The 20,485-nt window shown below is 46.5% G+C and overlaps 1 protein-coding gene across 5 annotated transcripts in view; it reads left to right on the plus strand.

Annotated features, from left to right (window-relative positions):
* LOC309806836 (kalirin) overlaps positions 1–20,485 on the plus strand; it is a 465,266-nt gene that overhangs the window by 187,690 nt on the left and 257,091 nt on the right. For all 5 annotated transcript variants that reach the window (XM_082625795.1, XM_082625796.1, XM_082625797.1 and 2 more), the window contains exon 3: positions 7,304–7,418. In XM_082625795.1, the coding sequence (XP_082481921.1) occupies positions 7,304–7,418 (115 nt within the window). The remainder of the gene's footprint in view (positions 1–7,303; positions 7,419–20,485) is intronic.

Here is a 20,485-nt window from a genome sequence, read left to right on the forward strand (position 1 = left end):
TTCCAGCTTCTGGGGGCTGCCAGCATCCCTTGGCTTGTGGCCACATTACTCCCATCTCTGCCTCCATGGTGGTACCGCCTTCTGCTCTTCTGTCTGTGTCAAATCTCCCAATGCCTCACAGTAAGGATACTTATGACTGCACTTAGGGCCCACTCAGATATTCCAGGATAATCTTCCCCATCTTAGGAGCCCTGTCTGCAAAAGCTCTTTTTCCAAATAAGGTGACATTTACAAGTTCTAGGGATTAGGACTTGATATGTTTGGGGGTCATTATTCAGCTTTTTACAAGTATTGTCAATGGCTGCTTTGTTACTGTAACAGCAGAGTTGAGCAGTAGCAGTTCTAGCAGAGACCAGATGGCCACAAGCCTAAAATGTTTACCATGTGGCCCTTTAAGAAGAAGTTTGGTGACCCCTAATGTAATTGAAGCCAAACTATAAGGTGCACCAACATCACTCTGGGTGCCAGTTCTAGGGCATTAATATAAGCCTCCTGGATTAGAATCTCTGGCAGGGGCTGGGGGAATGGCAGTGTGAGAACAGCGAAGGATCATATTTTAAGAAATACACCCAGGTGCTTAATACACCTTCGTGGATTGAGCCTTTGTTTCTGGATGATTCTGGTCATCTACAAGGAGTGGCGATTCAATCACAGTGAAAGAGCCAGCACAGTCCCACAGTGCAGGGGTTCACCCTTGCTGGTGGGTGATAGCCAAAATGGAGAGAAGGGAGAGAGAGGAAGGGGGTTTGAGGAAGGAGAAACCAAGTAGCAGGTGTCTCCCACCTGACCAGAGGGAAGAGGCGAGAGAGCAGAGTATGTGATGGGAGTATGTAAGCCTTTGAAATGTACAAAGTGCATTCCATATTATTATTATCATTAGTGATAATAATAATATAGTGTTTTGCTATTGTTTTTGCTGTTAGAGAGAGTGGCTGGGAAGCTGCCTTTCCTTTCCCCATTTGGCATATCTTATTAGGTGGTGAGCCCCTGTCACTGAAGATGCTGAAGCTCAGGCTGATCCCTTGGCAGGATCATGTGGCAGCGACTTCAGTATGGGGAGATGTGGAAGACAGCCTCCAAAGCCTTTGTAGTCTTGGATCTGAGTGCTTGCTGAGCATGTGGGAGGACCTTGTGTACAAGTCCTGGGGCTGCTGGGCAGCACCAGGCCTCTGACTTCTTCTGTTGCCCATCATCTGGGTTCCCAGGACATGGCGCACAGCTCTATAGGGAGCCGGAGCAGATCCTTTCCTTTTATTCTTTAATGCCTTGAGCCTATTTAACCTATTTTACCCTGTGTCCTCCCTCTCCCTGGGTGTCCTGCTAATTCTCCCATTCTCTATGCCTGATTTTTCCTCTATCTGCAGTGCATTCCCCGCACCTTCTGCCAGTTTGAGCCTTTCCTCTCTGTCCCAAGTCAGTTCCCACTTTGCCTCCTCCAGGAAGCCTTCCTGGCTTTTTTTTAAAACATCTTTATTGGAGTATAATTGCTTTACAATGGTGTGTTAGTTTCTGCTTTATAACAAAGTGAATCAGCTATACATATACATATATCCCCATATCTCCTCCCTCTTGCATCTCCCTCCCACCCTCCCTATCCCGCCCCTCTAGGTGGTCACAAAGCACCGAGCTGATCTCCCTGTGCTATGCGGCTGCTTCCCACTGGCTATCTATTTTACATTTGGTAGTATATATATATGTCAATGCCACTCTATCACTTCATCCCAGCTTACAGTTCCCCCTCCCCGTGTCCTCAAGTCCATTCTCTATGTCTGCATCTTTATTCCTATCCTGCCCCTAGGTTCTTCAGAACATTTTTTTTTTAGATTCCATACATATGTGTTAGCATACGGTATTTTTTTTTCTCTTTCTGACTTACTTCACTCTGTATGACAGATTTTAGGTCCATCCACCTCACTACAAATAACTCAATTTCAGCCTTCCTGGCTTTAATGCATACCCTCTGAGCACCATTCTGTTCCACATCAGTTCAGGGCATATGAGTGCAGACAGGGTACATTCTGACATGGGGACCCTTGCTTGACTGTTCGTGGTTTATTTTTTCCCATGTGAATTCTGTCAGAGCCCTGGGGCAGGGCCCAGCCAGCCCTAGAAAAGAGCTTCCCAAGTGTAGGGAGTTGTTCTAATGGACTACAGAGCAACAATGTGCCAGGAAGGCAGTTAGTTAGGCATGAGGCCAGTAGCTGCTTCCCAGAGTAGGACCAAAGGGGCCGGGGGTTGCAGCTCATGCCCATGTGTCGATGTGGGCCAGGCAGCCTGGGGTAAGTCTTTTTTTTTTTTTTTTTTTTTTAATTGAAGTATAGTTGATTTACAGTGTCTTGTTAATTTCTGCTGCACAGCAAAGTGACTCAGTTATATATATATATATATATATTCTTTTTCATATTCTTTTCCATTATGGTTTATCACAGGATATTGAATATAGTTCCCTGTGCTGTACAGTAGGACCTTGTTGTTTATCCATTCGATATATAATAGTTTACATCTGCTAATCCCAAACTCCCAATCCATCCCTCCCTTACCCCCCCTCCCCCTTGGCAACCACAAGTCTGTTCTCTATGTGGGGTAAGTCTTATTCATCTGCACGTGGTGCCAGGAGCTTTGGGGCTTAGGGAACATTGTCCTTCTGTGCCTGGGAAGGACACTGAGGGTGCCAGGGGGATGACTGGCTGTATCTAAAAAAAAACCCCAAAACAAAAAACAAACCAAAAAAGGCCCTTGTATCCTAAGCTTTTAGAAGACAGAACACAAAAATAAAACAAAATAAAGAAGCCCAGAATTAAATACTGCAGTGTAGTGGTTACATGTCTTTCTGAGCAGAAGCGCTGCAGGAAGTTCTGAGCAGAGAAACGAAGTGCTGGTTGAGCGCCCTCCCCCGCTGGTGCTCAGCATGGCCAGAGGAAGGGGAAGTTGCGCTGCCATGGGAACGTGCATTTGGAATAATCCAGGGCAGCCCACCACCGCGTGGGTGTGTGCACGTGTGTGAGACGGGATCTGTGGCTGTGCTGAGGGTGGGGGGGCCTCTGTCGTTTCAGCCCTGCCCCATCCTGCTCCGTATTCTCAGCTGTGGGCTCTCCCTTTGCTCTCTCTCTGGCTTCCTTCGTGTGCTTCTGACTCCCACTTGCAACGCCCACTGTCCCTTTTATCCAACCTTCTCCTGCAGGCCTATTTCACCCCTGCTCTCTATGTGTGCCCACACCCTCCTTTTGGCCCCCTCCTGATGTCCCTCTCTGCTGCCTTTTCTCCCATCAACATCAAGCCCATGTTCCCAGAGGAACTCTACACTGCTGTGGTGAAATTTTATACTCTGGACCCGTGTCTCAAAGCATGTTCCATAGAACAACAGTCGCATTAGATGATCCTCAAAAAAGAAAAAGGGGTCTACTCTCAAATAAGTTTGGGAAATGCTGCCTATTATAGTCCCCCTCTTGGAGATTTGCCATGTTCATTAAAGCACATGTCCTTCAAGCACATGAAAGCGTTTCCCAAGCTACAAATAACACATTCCCTTAAGAAAACGTCATGTGTGTCCATTAGCATCTTGCAGAACTGTAGTTACATGGGCCAAACTTTTGGTATGATTTCCTAGATGTATTTTCTTGTCCTCCCCACAAAGTACCCTAACCTACTTACCCTAGTTGGAGCCTGCCTCCCCCTGAAAAACGTGAGTGCCATCCTCCCCCACGTCAGTCAGGTTCGCCTTAACCTCCCCTCTTTCAGCCTTGCCTCCTCCCCAGCCCCTTCCTGCCCGGCCTTTGTGGGAGGGGACCAGTGCAGGTTCTTGCCCATCTAACCACCCCTCCCTCTTTATTCTCTACAATCCCGTCTTATAGCTCCCAGCACCAAAGCCTTGACTGAGGAGGCAGACAGCAGGTGTTGGTCAAGGTGGGGGGTGGCGCTGCTGAAGACCCTGCCACCATCTCTACTGCCTTTTCAAAACTTGGCTCTTTTGTCTCCCACCATCTGGGGTCCACTTCCACAATGCACACTGGCTTTAGCGAAGGGTTCTCATTCTTTATCTATGCTTATTGCCCTCTGGGAGTTCAGCATTCATGTCAATTACCAGTCAAATCCTACAGCTTCATGGCTCCTCAGTCTCCTTGGCACCAAAGTCTCCTACCTCCCTACCGTGGCCCCACACATCCGAGACCTTGAGCCTTGATATGTCTGTCTGTGACCTTAGCCTCTCACCTTGCTCCATTGCTGGTGTTCCCCTATCAGTCGGGGGAATATGGATATCAGATAAAACATATGCTGTTCCCTCTCCTCTGGGAACTCATGAACCAGTAGGCCATTTCCTACCCTCACTGAGCCCTCCCCACTTAGCCCATGCATTAGTTCTGTTCTGTCTTTTCTCAAGTTAGAGCCTAGCATGGGCACCACGGCCAGACCTTTCAACAGAGCTCTCACTATGCCCTGGTACCCTGCCACCTACTCTTAAACCCACATGGTACCCAGTCCTGCTGTCCATTCTCTAGGGACACTCTCCAACGGTGGTCCATCCTCCTTTCTCCCAGCACCTCAAGCCCACCCTGACCCTCAACACTATGTCACCTAGAGAAACAGTGTCCCCCAGGCACCGCTGAGCTCTCCGTCTCCATAACTTATCTTTGTTTCCTCCTCCCTCTTTGAGTTCTATCAGTCTGCCAAAGAGAAGGAGGCAGAACCCCTCCCCTTGTACCTACTCTGAATCCTTGGTCCATCCGTTGTCCCCACTCTTTCCAGTGTGATGATTCTCTTCCTTTATGCCTGTTCCTCCTCTTCTTCCTACAGTCTTGCAAGTTCATCTCCTTTCTGAAAAATACCTGGCTTGATCATGCAGCCCTCTCTGGACTCCTTATCCATTCTTCCTGGAGGGAAGGAATTCCACTTCCCCAGGTCTTCTCCCCCCACCCCCCCTTCCCCTGCCATCTGGAACTTTCTGCAGCCAACATTATGAAACCCCTGTCTCCCAGGGCATAACTTGCTCTGCTCAGGAGGGACAGTGCCAGCGGCCCTCCAAGCCTCTTAGGTAGCCTTTGCCATCAGACCAGCCTCGGCTCCCCATGTTCCCTTAGCTCTACTCTTAAACCATCCACAGAAGGTCAGTGAGAAGGACAGCTGCAGGTAAAACCACCCAAGAGGTACAGATGAACCTATTTGCAGGGCAGGAATACAGACGCAGACGTAGAGAATGGATGTGTGGACACAGTGGGGGAAGGGGAAGGGGGGATGAACTGGGAGATTAGGATTGACATGTATACACTACCATGTATAAAATAGCTAGCTAGTGGGAACCTGCTCTATAGTACAGGGAGCTCAGCTCGTTCTCTGTGATGACCTAGATGTGGGGGAAGGTGGGGAGGGAGGTCCGAGAGGGAGGGGATGTGTGTATACACATAGCTGATTCACAACATTGTAAAGCAATTATACTCCAAGTTTAAAAAAGACAAAAAACACCCAAGAGTGAAAATCCTTCAGGTGAGGTCAAGGCTGGAGGGGAAGGTGGAGAGTGAGGGAGAACCTCCCAGCTTTGAGGGAACTTTCCACTTGATCCCTTCACTTCCTTCCTCTCCTGTGGAAGGCAGTTGGGAGATGGGGATCACTTACAAGGTAGATGAGATGAGGTTGGTTATCCGTACATGGAACCAGAGCCTGTGGTTTGGAAGGTTTGGAGCTGGGGACCAGGGTCAAACTCTCTGGTATATCTACACAAATCTGCCCTGGTGGGGGGCTGCAGAGAAGGGATGGTGGTGCTGACATACGTTTTTCTTCAGGGTCAGATCTCTCAGTGGCCCTGCTCTTGTTTGACCCTTTTCTCCTTGCAGCCTCCTTATTTCCTCCTCAGGAGTATCCTGGAATGGACTGGATTTTGTTTGTCAAGACCCCCCTGTGTCTTGTGGTTTCTGGACCCCACAATAAGAGGGAAACATTATTCATGAACTCATACTGGGTGGGTCCCTGGGAGGCTCTGCTTTTCCTTGGAAAAGATCCTTCTTCAGGGGGCTGAGCTTTAAGCCTCTTTTTCAGTATTGGTGGTAGCCATGCCAGCCCTTACTCCCTCTTGCTCTAGATCCCTTTGTGGCCCCTGTTCTGGGGGATGTTGGGGGGCAGCCTGAGGTGCGTGCGGGATGGGGCGTCTGTGATCATGACCCCGAGTTTTCTTTGTGACACAGGCAGTGCCTGGAAGGACATAGTTACTACACCTTAGCTTCGTCCTCACCTAACCTTCCTGAGAAACTTGGTCCTGCTTGCCAATTGTAGTATCCATTAACAAAGAAAATTTAAAATCGTAGAATAAATAGAGTAGAAAGTTTGGAAAATAGAGGAAGGAAAAAGCAACCATGTAAAATCCCAGCCTTCTGATAGCAAACAGTGATCATCATCTCAATTACTCCCTCCAGCTTTTTTTAAAACCTGATATTTAGAAAACATTGGTAATCCTAGTGTGTACCTATGCATTTTCAGCGATTAAGACCTTGAGCATCCTATTCCCAATAAAGATTCATGTGCTTCTCCAGCAGGAGTGACAGGTGGCACCTCAGGCAGGCAGGCAGGGGTGGATCCTTGGTTGTGTAGAACACACTTAGGTCTTCTCTATGAATCTAAAAACCTCCCAGCAATGATGTCCCTGCTGGGTGCTTTAAGGGCTTCTCACCGTGGTATTCAGTTCATCTTGAGCACTCCCTGCTCATAGATGTCTGCAAAGAGAAGTGAACTGGAAGTTGAATTTCCAAAGACCATAGCACATTTTTTTTTTTTTTTTTTTGCGGTACGCGGGCCTCTCACTGTTGTGGCCTCTCCCGTTGCAGAGCACAGGCTCCGGACACGCAGGCTCAGCGGCCATGGCTCACGGGCCCAGCCGCTCCGCGGCACGTGGGAACTTCCCGGACAGGGGCACGAACCCATGTCCCCTGCATCGGCAGGCGGACTCTCAACCACTGCGCCACCAGGGAAGCCCCCATAGCACTTTTAATGGCTTGTTTTCTCAGTACGAGCAGTTATCACTTCCTTCATTATCGTCTCACATTCGTGAAGAGAACTTGTCAAAGTGCTTCCTCATGTGCCATCTTATCAGGTCTTGCAGCAACCCTGTAATATAGTCATCATTATTTTCACCTGCATTTTGCAGATGAGACACCAGAAAAGTCAAAAGACTTGCCCAGGGTCACGCATGTTCCCCACACCCAAACCCCATGCCCTTGTCCTAAGCAGTGACTGGATTTCTCTGGGCACCATCTTTCTGCCTGTTTCCAGAGCAGTTTCTAGCTGGTTTTCTTAAACTCCCTTCTCTTCCTCCCTGCAGGGGGCCGTGATAAGCGAGGTGGACCAATCCTGACCTTCCCTGCCCGCAGCAATCATGACAGAATAAGACAGGAAGACCTGAGGAAACTCGTGACCTATCTGGCCAGCGTGCCAAGGTAAGATGAATGTCCTGCAGGAGAGGGAGGGGGAAGCTGGACTGGTGCAAGTGAGTTGGAATGTGCCTCCATCCCTGCCAGGGGCCTGGCTGTTTCTGCCCTTGGAATGGATTCTAATTATTTCTGGAACATCATCACCCATTGTTCGCCTCATTCCCATCATTCCCATTGTTACTGCTGGGATTCATATGGATGGAGTGGGAGCTGGATGTGGGAACCATGGGCAGAGGTGAAGGTCCTAGGCTAAGAGGACCGGGACAGGCCCTGGAAGAGGTGACAGTGTGGTCTCAGGAGCAGGGATGGGAAACTGTTCTTTACCTTGGGGAAATGGGAATTCTGGCTGATTCCACTCTGGCTGTGTAATGGATTTTTTTCTAAAACCTCTGGCTTATGAATATGTTTGTGGCTTTTAGAGTTTGGGGCAAATAACTCCACTTATATCATTCAAGAGGCAGCCTTAAACTCAGTCTAAGTCATGCATTTTCAATGGGGGTAATATTGCCTCCAAGGGGGATGAGAATTCGTTCTTGGGGATGGCAAAAAAAAAAAAAAAAAAAAACTTACTCTTTTATGTATTAAGCCCAGCTATACACATAGTACATAAACAGATATATACAATATATTCATGGTATTAAAATCTCATTGGGTGGGTGATTAAGGAAAAAAGTATAAAATGTCTCTTTTGGGGCAGGGGATGATTTTTTAAAAAGGTTGAGAAACACTGATTTCTGAGTGTTTCTAGGTGGTGCTGGCCTCAGAGGGTGGTGAGGGAGACATGCCAGGGACATGGTGTATATCTTTTAAGAAGGAGTAGGAGAGGCCTTTGCATAGTCAGAGAATCATAGAATGTGAGAGCCGGAAGAGCCCTGAGAAGTAATCCAGGCAAATGCGTGTCATGTTCTGTTTAGGAAACAGGGTCCATATGGGATTAGAGTTGCTTACGGGGGTGGGGCAGTGGCAGAGCTTGGTCAGAACCCTCCTGACTCCCGCCCCAGGGCTCTCCTCATCCTTGCTCGTGGCCAGCGAGAACTCTGTTCTCTGACTCTTAGTGGGGTTGGAGCCTGTCAAGTGTTGGTTGTGGTAAATAAGAAGTGATGCCTGGGGCCTTTAGAACCTTCATCTTGTCTCTGTGCATTTTATAGGGGAATTAGTCAATCACAGAGAGGACGTCTGCCTTTGCGGGGAGACCTTGGCTAATTGTTGAACGTGCTGATTAAGTTCTTGAAGCAGGTGTCAAGCGAGGCCAGCACTTCATTTGAAAGAGCTGTGGCTGTGGCGGGGGGCACATGTACAGAGGTTGGTGGATGGTGACGGGCAGGTGGTAAAGGGGATTTAGGAGCCGTCCTCGAATGCTTGGAAGGATGTGGAACAGAATGGGGAGCCCTGAAGAGCTCTGAGCAGAAGGCTGTGAACAAATAGATGTCAGATGGTGTCGTTCTTTTCTTTATGGTATCCACAGGGAACCTGAAAAAAGATGAAAGGTCTTAAGCTCCAATGAAAGGGACTTAGGTTATATCCAAAGAAGAACTTCTAAATTTTGAGTGCATGAGACTTGGATGAAGAATAGAATAAAAGAGTTTTTCTCCAGAGGTCTTTATACAGAAGAAATATTCCCATCTGTCTTGGAGGCAAGGAGATGGATTAAATAACCCATGATTGATGGGGTAATTTAGCAATTTAGCCATCTAGGGGCTAAGCATTTTTACAAGCATCTTTCCCGAGTATACTACTAAGAGGAATAAAACTAGGCATTTTCTGAAGCGATATATAGGAAAAGTTTTCTTGGGGACCCATGACAGACTCTTAGTTCTTTTAGAGACAGAAGAAATTTGGGATCCTGAAGGCTATGTTTTTCTTTCTGGTAGGTTTATCACATCCCTGCAGCTAAGGCACACTCATCTTTTCTTTAGAATAGAAGGTGAAAGAATTGGAAGACCATTTTCTTAATTCTGGCTTGTTAAGCAAAGATGGGACAAAACAGATTGGAAGCAATTAAAAAGGAAAAGGTTTCTGCTGGGTGAAGGGGAACAAAATCCAATAGGGGCTGGGAGGAAGGTCATGAAAAAGGAGAAACAATATGTTATCATTGGAGGAACATACTAGATGCAGGCTCTCTGCTTCCCCATGGGTGGTCACAAGCATTGCATCCCAGGTTCCTGAGAACAGAACAGGTTTTTCACAGGTTCTGGCAGGTGGGAGGCAAGAATCCTGCTGCTACTTTCAGTGGGAAGAATTGCTCAGGGATGCCTGCTGCCTCCCTCCCAAGGGGCCCATGTTCACCAGGAGTGTGTGTACCTGGCAGGCTAAAGAGCTTACCAACTAGTCCTGCCCACCCATCACGTTCTAATTCTGTTGGCCACAAGTTCATATGTGAAGACTGTTTGAAACAAAACCTGGAACAGAGCTGTTCCAAAGACAGTGAGGTCTGGGGTGGAAAACTGAAGGACTTAGCGCATCAGATAGTGTTTGCCACTCTTCTGCTTAGCCATGGCTTTGGGAAAGAAAGGATACTGTGAAAATGATTAACTAGACTAGGAAGGTGACACTGATGAGAAGACATGGCCTATTGTGGGTCATGGGCAGGGAAGCTAGAAAGATAGGCTCCTGTGGAGTGGAATGTGCTCTTCAGACTGGTGTAATCGTCTGTGGGTGACATTTGACATTGATTTATTCAAGCATTTATTTATTATTTATTTATTTAGCAAATATTTAGAGCCTCTATAAGCCAGGCCCATTTAGGATCCATGGTGAGCAGGAACAGACATTTTGAGAAAGTTAGGGAAAACCTGGGTATTTCCCTACCCAGTGCCAAACCAGTGACCATAAAGGACAGCACAGTATATAATTGTGCTGGTAGCCTAGGGGATGAAGCAGCCCGCAGAAGACAAGCAAATAGGATCAGTAAGTGATGAAGGAGGATCCCAGAATCTAAGGAACCAATCAGCTTGATGGCCATTTTGGGCACCATTCTAGAATAGGTGATTAAACAGATGGTTGTGATAATTTAGGAATTATCACAGTGTACCCTTTATGAATATGAAGGGTATGTTCTTCTTTCTAGCAGGTTTATCACATCCATGTAGCTAATACACACCCATCTTTCCTTTAGAATAGAAGGTGAAAGATTAGAAGAACACTTTTATTAATTCTGACGTGTTAAGCAAAAATGGGACAAAACAGATTGGAAGCAATTAAAAAGGCAAAGGTTTCTGCTGAGTGAAGGGGAGCAAAACCCAAGAGGGGCTGGGAGGAAGGATGGTTGTGTGAAATGAATGGGAAGAAATAGTCCCACTATCCTGTGTGAAGGCCAGGCCATGTCTGGACTACTGCATTCAGTTCTGCAGCATTGAACTCTGCCAACCCCCTTTTAGGAGCTACGCGGACCAGTTAGAGCAGGGGTCCGCAACCACTACTGGTCCGTGGCCTGTTAGGAACCGGGCCACACAGCAGGAGGGGAGCAGCGGGTGAGCGAGCGAAGCTCCATCTGTATTTACAGCCGCTCCCCATTGCTCGCAGTACCGCCTGAGTGCCACCTCCTGTTAGCATTATGGTGAGTTGTATAATTGTTTCATTATATATTACAGTGTAATAATAATAGAAATAAAGCGCACAATAAATGTAATGTGCTTGAATCATCCCGAAATCATCCCCCACCCCCTTCCATGGATAAATTGTCTTGCATGAAACCGATCCCTGGTGCCAAAATGGTTGGGGACCGCTGAGTTAGAATGCCGTCAGTAGAGCAGCACACCGAGGGATCCACAAACTGTGTCTCTTCAGTTGAAGGACTGAAGGATGTTTTCTTGCAGGAGTGAAAATGGAAGAAAAGTGATTCCTGACTTCAGGTATCAGGAGAGCTGCCCCAGAGAGGAGGGAACGGGCATGGTCTCCGTCGAATCACAGGGTAGAAGTTAGAGAGATCAGGACTCTGAAGTGGAGAAAGAATCTGCCCGGGAGCTGTCCAGCAGTAACACTGCTGCCTCTGGAGAAAGTGAGCTTCCCGTTGCTGGCTACTAGATGACCTTCTGTTAGCGCTGCTGTAGGAAGGATTCCTCCAGTGGGTTGGAGGCTGGATTAGATCATTTCTAAGACGCTTTCCTGCCCTGAATTCTTTGTTTCTATGATATTGGGAAAAAATACATCATAAAATCTAGAACCTCAAAGCAGTATTACCACCCCACCAACATACACTCTCTTTCTCAGGTTCCCTAAATAATTTAAGGCCTGGAATTTCACTTCAGATCTTGTCTACATCTTAAATCCTAAGAGAACTGCTTTTCTGTCCCCTTGTACTCTGGGTGGGAGTTTTGAGGCGTCACCCGGGGCTAAGCATCATCCTGGAGTGATGTGTTTGTGACAGTACCAGTTACGCTTCTGGGATCCATCTCAGCCTGAGATGAGTCCTTTCCAACTTCCCTTTCTTGCTCCTGCTGAGTATGAGCATCTATCTCCTTGGGCTTCTCCAAGCTTTCTGTTATCTTATTCTGAGGAATCATGGAATATTAGGGTAGGAAGAGAGGCCTTAAGAGTCTTCTAATGCAACTTTCTGACAACTCCATTCACTCAATTTAACAAATATTTATTGAGTGCCTAATATGAGCCAGGGCATGGATAGGTATCTTGGTGAACTCCCATGTTATCTTTTCTGTCATCCATCCTACACTTATCTAGCTTTTTTGTCCTTCTCCTCTACTATCTGCTTGCAGTCACTTGTACCTGAAAGGAGTGGAAAGGAAATACTCAGAAACAATCAGGTGATGAATGTCCCTAGAAATTGAGAGACAGATAGAAAATCTAGGCTGAGAGTAAACAGTTACCCCAGCATAACTCACAGTATGGATAATCTACCCACTGTGATAATTGGGAGTTGACCATACGCTTGGAATAGAAACTTCTAAGTATCTAGTAAAGAAATCCCAGGTGTTTTTATTGCATTGAATTCCTTCTCTCCTTCATCATTGTTATCCTGCTTTGTCATGAACATCTTTCTGCTGCTCCCAAGGGTACCGATCGTTAGCCCCTTGATGTATCAGCCACTTAATTCTGTTCTTAGCAGTGCTGCTGAGATGCTGAGTGTTCCAGCAAGGAATGCAGGTGTCATACTGGTGGGGAAAGATGACAAGAAATTAAGATGGGATATTCAGCAATGCCAATCAAACCAAGGTGCCAATATTCACAGCTTATTATTTGATAACATTTTCTCTTGTTCTGCTGATTTCAGCAAGAGATAAATTGGGCTTATAGCCAGCACTATCTGTGTGCAGCATCACCAGAAAATAGAAGTAAGCAGAGAGCCAGGAAGACAGTTAAAAGATGAGCAGGTATAAACTGCAAGGATTTCCTCCCATTATATTCAGCACGAGAGAATCCAAGCTATGGAAACTGTCATCAGTGAATCCGTCTGTTGTAAGGGCCTGTTGAGTTGTGTCATTGGCATCCTGCCCTTTGCTCTGAGATCATCAATTAAAGGAGGGTGCAGGGAGTAGTGATGGAAGGTTCAGAAAATAGAGCCAATGAGGACATTTGCCTAAACTTTATCCCTTTCCAGATCCCTTTTAAAATGTCTTTTGTTGCTTATATATAAAGAGTTTATAATTTCTATTACACTTCCCACATTCTACACAAATTTCTTAGCAATATCAGTAATGTGTTCCTGTTGTAAGGTGTACATAATCCAAGCCCTGAAGAGCAAATAGTATTCTACTCTGCTGCTAAGGAACATAACATCACAATAGTAACAACCATTGTCAGCGATCACCTTCCTTGGAGCCATACAGACCCTCACAGCAAAGCGAAGAGAGGCATCTTCGGATAGACGGAAGGCACTGGGGTTCAGATCCCAGCTCTACCACTTCTGAGTCAGGGAACATATGACCACTCCACCCGGGTTATCTGAGAAGAGTTTAACAAAAGCACACTTCACAATGATGCGGGTAGGCAACAGGGAAAGCAGCAAGGTTTGGATTTCCAAGTTATCCCAGAGCTGGCAATAGCAGGGAGAGAAGACATTACGACTTCTAGGCCTGAAGGGGCAAGGTGAGGAGAGGTGCATAGAACCTGGAGAGGTAGCTGTATGAGAGGGCTGCTTGGCAAGAGCTGTGACCTTCAGTAGAGAGTTGCCACCAACTCACGGTGATTCCACGATGTGGGGCAAGGGAAGTTGATACTCTTGCTTCCCCCCTCCCATTCTCTGACCTCCTGTCATTGTTTGTCATTGATTGAATGCAACCAAAGCCAGGTGACAGGGGGCTCATTGAGGCAGTCCATGTGGGTCAGCCTCCCAGGGCATCGGGTAGAGGGGAGAAGATGGAGAATGGATTCAGAGGGGCAAAAAGAAGATGTTTGACATAGGGTGAGACCCTGAGCATATGACTCAACTTTTCTGAGTCCAGTATTCTAATTTTTAATTTGGGAAAAGAATGACCATCTCACAAGGGTGTTGTGAGGAAACTATGTAGCAATCTCTCATGCCTAGCACCCAGGCAGGTACTAGTGGCAGCAGGTGTGGCCACTGTAGAGGGGTGATTGGCCCCAGATGCCCCCGACCAAGCTGTGTCTCACCAGGGGTGGCTCACACCCCCTTTGCTTCCTTCCCACCTGGCCTAGTCCCTGCAGTAGGTTGGGCCTCCCCCTTGGGGGCACAGGAAGGCAGGCAGGAGGGGTTTAAGCCCCCTCCCCCCTCTAAGCAGGCTCCAGCCTATCTTGCCCTCACCCTGGAATCTAGTGCAATGACGAAAATGCAGAGTCACTTTTATCCAGGTGAGACCCAGGAGGCCTGGGCTCCCGGTGGCAGCCACTTAACGTGGGCTAGAGCCACTCCCTGTCCGCTTCCACTCTAGGCCTCGGTTTCCCCTTCCTTCCCTCACTCGGGGCACTAATAACAAGGAGCTATAGCCTTGCCCACTCCCACCCTTCTGATCCTCCCCAACCCCCAAGGTTCTGCTTCCATCTTTCCTCTGTTCACAGACTACCTCTGGACAGTTGTGTTGCTTTTTGTCCAATGTTTCATTCATTCCTTTTTCTTTTTTTTCCAGAAAAGGATATTTTTAAATTCAAGTAACTGCAAATAGGAAACCAGAGCGGGGGGGCCCAGGCTGGGACAAATAATGGCTACCTCCTCCCTGCTGGAACAGGGGGAGAAGGTGGCCCCTACACCCAACGGTCACCACGGGCCCCCCTCCTTACTCTGCTGCAGCATCCTAGGGGCAGGGCCCCACCTTCCCTGGGACTGGGGTAGTCGGTAACCCAGCCTGCTTTGCCCCAGGCCCCTTCCCCTAAGAGCATCTTGGAAGAGGGGAATGTGGGCAGAACAGGAGGCAATGAGGATGAACCTTTGGCGCTGGTAGCAGCAGCCATGACGGATGTCTAAGGTGCCTATAGCACCCGGACAGTCAGTACTTTACAGTCTGTCTCCTAAAGGAACCTAATAATAATAATAACAAAGTATAAGTACATATATGGCAATATTTGCTACATATGAAGGAAGAGTCCGTCTCCTAAAGGAACCTAATAATAATAATAACAAAGTATAAGTACATATATGGCAATATTTGCTACATATGAAGGAAGAGATGTAATGTATGTGTCAGTTATAAAGCATAATAATAAATCGAACACCTGAGAGCCCACCCCCAAACTCAGAAGCAGGATATCACCTCTGCTCTTGAAGCTACCTGTGGTTCTTCCCCACCCTAATCTCACCTTGGGACATTTGCTAAGGAGAGGTGGACTTGATTGTTTTTGTGTTTGTTTTTTTTTTTTGTGGTACGCGGGCCTCTCACTGCCGTGGAGCACAGGCTCCAGACGCGCAGGCTCAGCGGGCATGGCTCACGGGCCCAGCCGCTCCGCGGCATGTGGGATCCTCCTGGACCGGGGCACAAACCTGTGTCCCCTGCATCGGCAGGCGGATTCCCAACCACTGCACCACCAGGGAAGCCCATAATTTTGAGCTTTATAAAAATGGTATTATACCATGTATAGTTTTCTGTGACTACTGTGCTATGCAACAACATGGATAAATCTTCAAACATAATTTTGAGTTGAAAAAAAGCACTTAATGCTTCCAACCTCTGGAACTGATCTATAAAGTAATACATAAATGCTAGCCATTATTATTATCTTCAAACCTACATTATTGTACTGTTGTGAGTATTCTGTATACATTAACTTAGTTTTCACAGCATTTTGAGATGGGTATTATTTATTCCCATTTTGCATATGAGGAAACTGAGTCTCAAAGAGGTTAGATAACTTGCCGATGGACACACAGCCAGTGTAATTTGGAGCACCAGAGCCTGCGCTTTTATCCACTGAATAGATGAAGAGGCCAGAGTGAAGGAGGCAGTGGTTGATGGAGTGCAGCAGACAGATTTGGAGAGAGAAGGAAGGCAGACCCTGAAGGATAGGATTGGATTGGAGCAGGACAGTAGAAGAGGGTAGTAAGGAGATGAGGGGCAGATGATGTAATTTTGGTGGGCAGTGGCATCCTGTCCATCAAACCTGCTTCCTCCAAGGTTCTCTTTGGATTTTAAGTGTGAAGCTTGCTGCAGGTGGTAAATGCAGGTGGCAATTGCCTGAAACCTGGGTTTCTGCTGGCCAAGACAGCAGTGGTGACTGTGGATGTGCAGGATAATGGAGGTGGTGGGGGATGCCTCAGACTTCCTCCCCCAGGTCTTTGTGTTCAGTTTTAGACACACAAATGCTACTCATTTATGCTCATCTGTGGATGATAGTCAACTATTTTTCAGTAATTAATTACACTAAGGGATGTAGTGGGGGGAAAAAAAGCACTTAAGACCATGGAAACTATTTAAAGAGATAAGTAAAAAGGCTGTCCATAGTAGGGATGCTGAACATAAAGCCTGGAATGGTGGGGGTGGCCTCTTTTGTATTCTAGGGGGTTCATCCTGTTCTCTTTCCTCGGGTCTTAGATGTTTCTTTCACTCAGCCACCTGCCTAGTTCGATCTTGCCTTGCTCTGGCATCAGAAGCACAATTCTGGCATTACTCAGCAGTCAGCTGATAGGCATTTTGAAGTTAGTTCACTTCCTTGACCATGCCACTGCTGGACTTGGCAGGTCTGTGTCTATGCTGGTGCAGTTCTGAGGCAGAGGGCCAGCTAGAGGGACTCATGGAAACCTTGTGAAAAGCAACTGTGTGTGTGTGTGTGTGTGTGTGTGTGTGTGTGTGTGTGTGTATGTGTATGTATAGAGTGGGGAGAGCCAGCTGTGATGCTTCACATGCAGAGGCAAGCATTTGTGATTCCCTGGAGAACAATAACCTGGACAATCAGAGGCGGAAACCATGTGGTCATGAAGTAACTATGAGAAGCAGCACTCATTATTCCAGAAATGCTTCCAGTAAACGTCTTTAGGTGATAAATCAAGGATCCAGCACTGGACAGAAGGATTCCTGATGGAGAGGGTGTGTTGTTTTTTCTTCACATGCATCTCAAATGTAACCCTTAGAAGGGACTTTGGACATTGCCACTGACTTGGTGGAAGTGGAACTGTGGACTAATAGAGGAAGAAAGAGTGGCCTTGAGGACAAATACTGATCCTGGAAATTATGCAGGGGTTCCAGTCCAGGAAGAATGAACCCCTGAACCCTCCCCTGTAGGAGGAGAAATGTGCATGCAGCTGACAGATTGCCTCGCCTGTAAAATAGGCATAGAAATATCACCAGACACAACGTGGGTAGTGAGGATTACTAGAGAACACAGGTAAGGTACCTAGCCTAGGACTCGGCACACAGCACGGGCTGGTGGCAAACAGTGGTTTCTTTCCCTTTCCTTGCTTGGCAGTGGGGACCTTGTTTAGTCACTTGTCCTTTATTGTCTCTAGCACAGCTTTGTCAAAGTCAAGGTTAGGGTGATGGTTAAGGCTGGAATAAGAGCTAGTAGAACAGTAGTCATAGTAATAAGATCAGTATCGCCTAGCAGGCTTGTAATAAATACTGAATGAATGAATATATATGCCTAATAGTGTGATAAAGTCTTGGCCTCTTTTTCAAAGTAGAAAAATATTTCTTTATTATAGAAAATAAATGCAGAAAATAGAAAGAATTTTAAAAAGCCACTTGTAACTCTAACCTCTAGAAATAGGAATAATTAATGTATTGACATTTTTCCTTCCTATATTTTTCCTTTGGAGATTTTTAAAAGCAGAATTGAATCATATTGGTTATTTGATTTTGCTTCTTATTTTATTCCACTTAATATTATACCCTAAGAATATTTTCATAACATTAAAAACTTTTTATGCATAATAGTATATCTTGGGATACACCGTATTCTAATTAACCCTATCATTAGACATCTAAGTCATTTCCAAAACTTCAGTGCTGTAAATAACTCTCAGTAAACTTCTTTGTTTGTGAACCTTTGTCTACACTTTAAATGGTTTCTTTGGGATAGATTTGTGGCAATCATGGATTTTTTTAAGGCTAGTGATACACATTGCCACATTTCTTTCCAAATTTCCCAATTTATACTTCCAGTATGTCTTGCCATAGAGTTCCAAGTCTTTATATTTCTCCAAATTTAAGTTTATATGCTCCTTACTGCCCAGAGCCTACTGTGCAAAGATTGTCATTACCATCATCAAGAACCCTAATTTAGGGCTTCCCTGGTGGCGCAGTGGTTGAGAGTCCACCTGCCGATGCAGGGGACACGGGTTCATGCCCCGGTCTGGGAGGATCCCACATGCCACGGAGCGGCTGGGCCTGTGAGCCATGGCTGCTGAGCCTGCGCGTCTGGAGCCTGTGCTCCGCAACAGGAGAGGCCACAACAGTGAGAGGCCCGCGTACCACAAAAAAAAAAAAAAAAAAAGAACCCTAATTTAGGGCTTCCCTGGTGGCGCAGTGGTTGAGAGTCCGCCTGCCGATGCAGGGGACACGGGTTCGTGCCCCGGTCCGGGAAGATCCCACATGCCACGGAGTGGCTGGGCCCGTGAGCCATGGCCGCTGAGCCTGCGCGTCCGGAGCCTGTGCTCTGCAACGGGAGAGGCCACAACAGTGAGAGGCCCGCGTACCGCAAAAAAAAAAAAAAAAAAAAAAGAACCCTAATTTAGGGCCATATGTTATGCGCCTAAACCTGGCCCTGGATTTGAAAGAGTAGAGGAATTGGCCACAGGGCCTGCCCTTTGGGGTCTTCCAGGGTAGGATTCCTTTCACTTGCCTAAACTAATAGGGATGTTAAAGGGGACCCTACATGAAAGTTCAGATCTGATAAGAAATCTATAAAGACTTAATTGTTTTTTGCCCTTGGTGGATCTTTAGTTTTGCTTCTGGGTGTATTTCAGCTCCTTGGCTGGTTGTGTAATTAGTTCCTGGCTTGGCACAAAGTAGTTGTTAATCTCCTCTGCTCTTATCTGAACTGAGGTCCTTATCTGCCTTCCACTGAGAAAGTTGGGTGTCCTTGGAGTTTGTCTCTGGGCAGCAATGTTGGACGAGCCTCTAAAGCTTAGGTGGGGTCATTTACTTTCTTGTTTAGGCTTCTGGAGTCTATGGCTCACCAACAACAGGCTGATTAGGAAGCTGATGTTTCTGGTTCCACTTAGATTAGGTAAACTTCAGCATTGCTGATGATGTAAGTCCCAGTATATTCAGGTCTTTCAGGAATTCTTGCTGGAGAATCAGGATGATTTAAATTTAGTTCAGATTCATTTGGCTGGAATATTGGAAATGAGGGAGCTCCCTGAATATGGATACTGGAGAGACAGCCTGGCACTGGGGAAGAGGATGTGTTTTTCACTTGGTGGGTTCCAGATTTGGGGTTGTTTCTCCCTCCCCCATTAGGTAATTATTTTCAGCATGTTTTGTATTTCTCTTCACCTGTCATTGGTTAGGTTCTATCATGTGCCCCTCACTGGTGTTTGGGGTTGTATATGTTTTTCGGCATATATTGGACGCTGACACTTCATGTTATGATACTTTAGTTTTGTTGAGACTGCCTTTATCACGTACGTATACTTCTGGCAATTTAGGTACGCTGCCACCAAGTAGTGGAGTACATTAGCTCAGCTGCCTGGAAGATACAGATGGGTTTTGTCAGAGGCTCCAAATGGTAATATTCTGCTCTCTCCTCACTAGACCTTAGATTTTCTAGGCTTTACTTTTCAAATTTTTATTGAAACATTTAAACTTAAGTAATCACTAAGTGACAATTATTTTTCCTCAACTACAAAATGGGTTTAATATAATCTTTCCTAGACAACTGTAGTAAATATTAAATAACGTTTAATACTTGAGTATGTAATAATTGTCTCACCGAGGAGAAGTATTCCTGTTTCTAAATTGAGCAAGTGTGACAGCCAGTCCTGTTCCTTCCGGAACCCAGACAGGAGCACTTGGTCAGAGCCACCGTGACTCAGCTAGGACAAATGTTTTTCTGAGTCATTTACTGACATCATCCAAGTATGCATCCTGATGGTCCTACTCCCTCTTTCCCTTTCTCTCAGAGCCTCCCTCCTCTCCCCCCGCCCCCTGCCTCATTCTAGGTCAAGCAAGGACCAGCCTTGGTTTTGAGAACTATTCAAAAACCCTAAAACCAATACATTTTTCTCTCTCTTGTCTCAGAATGTTCCGTGCAGTCCTGAGCTGGAATTTCATCTGTTTCCATTGCTAGCAATTTGTGTGCCAGGTTTTGTGCAGAAACTCCTCTTGGCCTGGTACCCGAGGCAAGGTCTGAATCTCGTGCTGTGACACTCTCCACCCTGATTCCCTGTCCCGGAAGAGACTGTCCTCTCATTTCCAGACTGGAGGCTATTTTCCTTTGCAGGAAACGCAGTCTTCAGAACTTATTTGCTGAAGAGAAATTCCCTGTTTTGGACCCGGAGGAAGGCAAGAACCACTCCTCCCCCTGACCTAGCCCAGACCAGGATGGAGTGCTCCGTTAGGGAGCCTGCAAATCGGTCCAGACTTAATTCTGTGCATAGATGGGACAATTGTTTAGTTCTTACATACACATCAACTTAGAGATAATGGTCAAATAATCCTCTGGTTTTGTCAGGCTGAACTTGCAGACTAGTGAGGGGTCCCAGTTCTTGCCCTTGGGAAAGCTTGCAGTCT

The sequence above is a fragment of the Mesoplodon mirus genome (genome assembly GCF_964341445.2).
Source record: "Mesoplodon mirus genome assembly, chromosome: 6".
NCBI lineage: Eukaryota > Metazoa > Chordata > Mammalia > Artiodactyla > Ziphiidae > Mesoplodon > Mesoplodon mirus.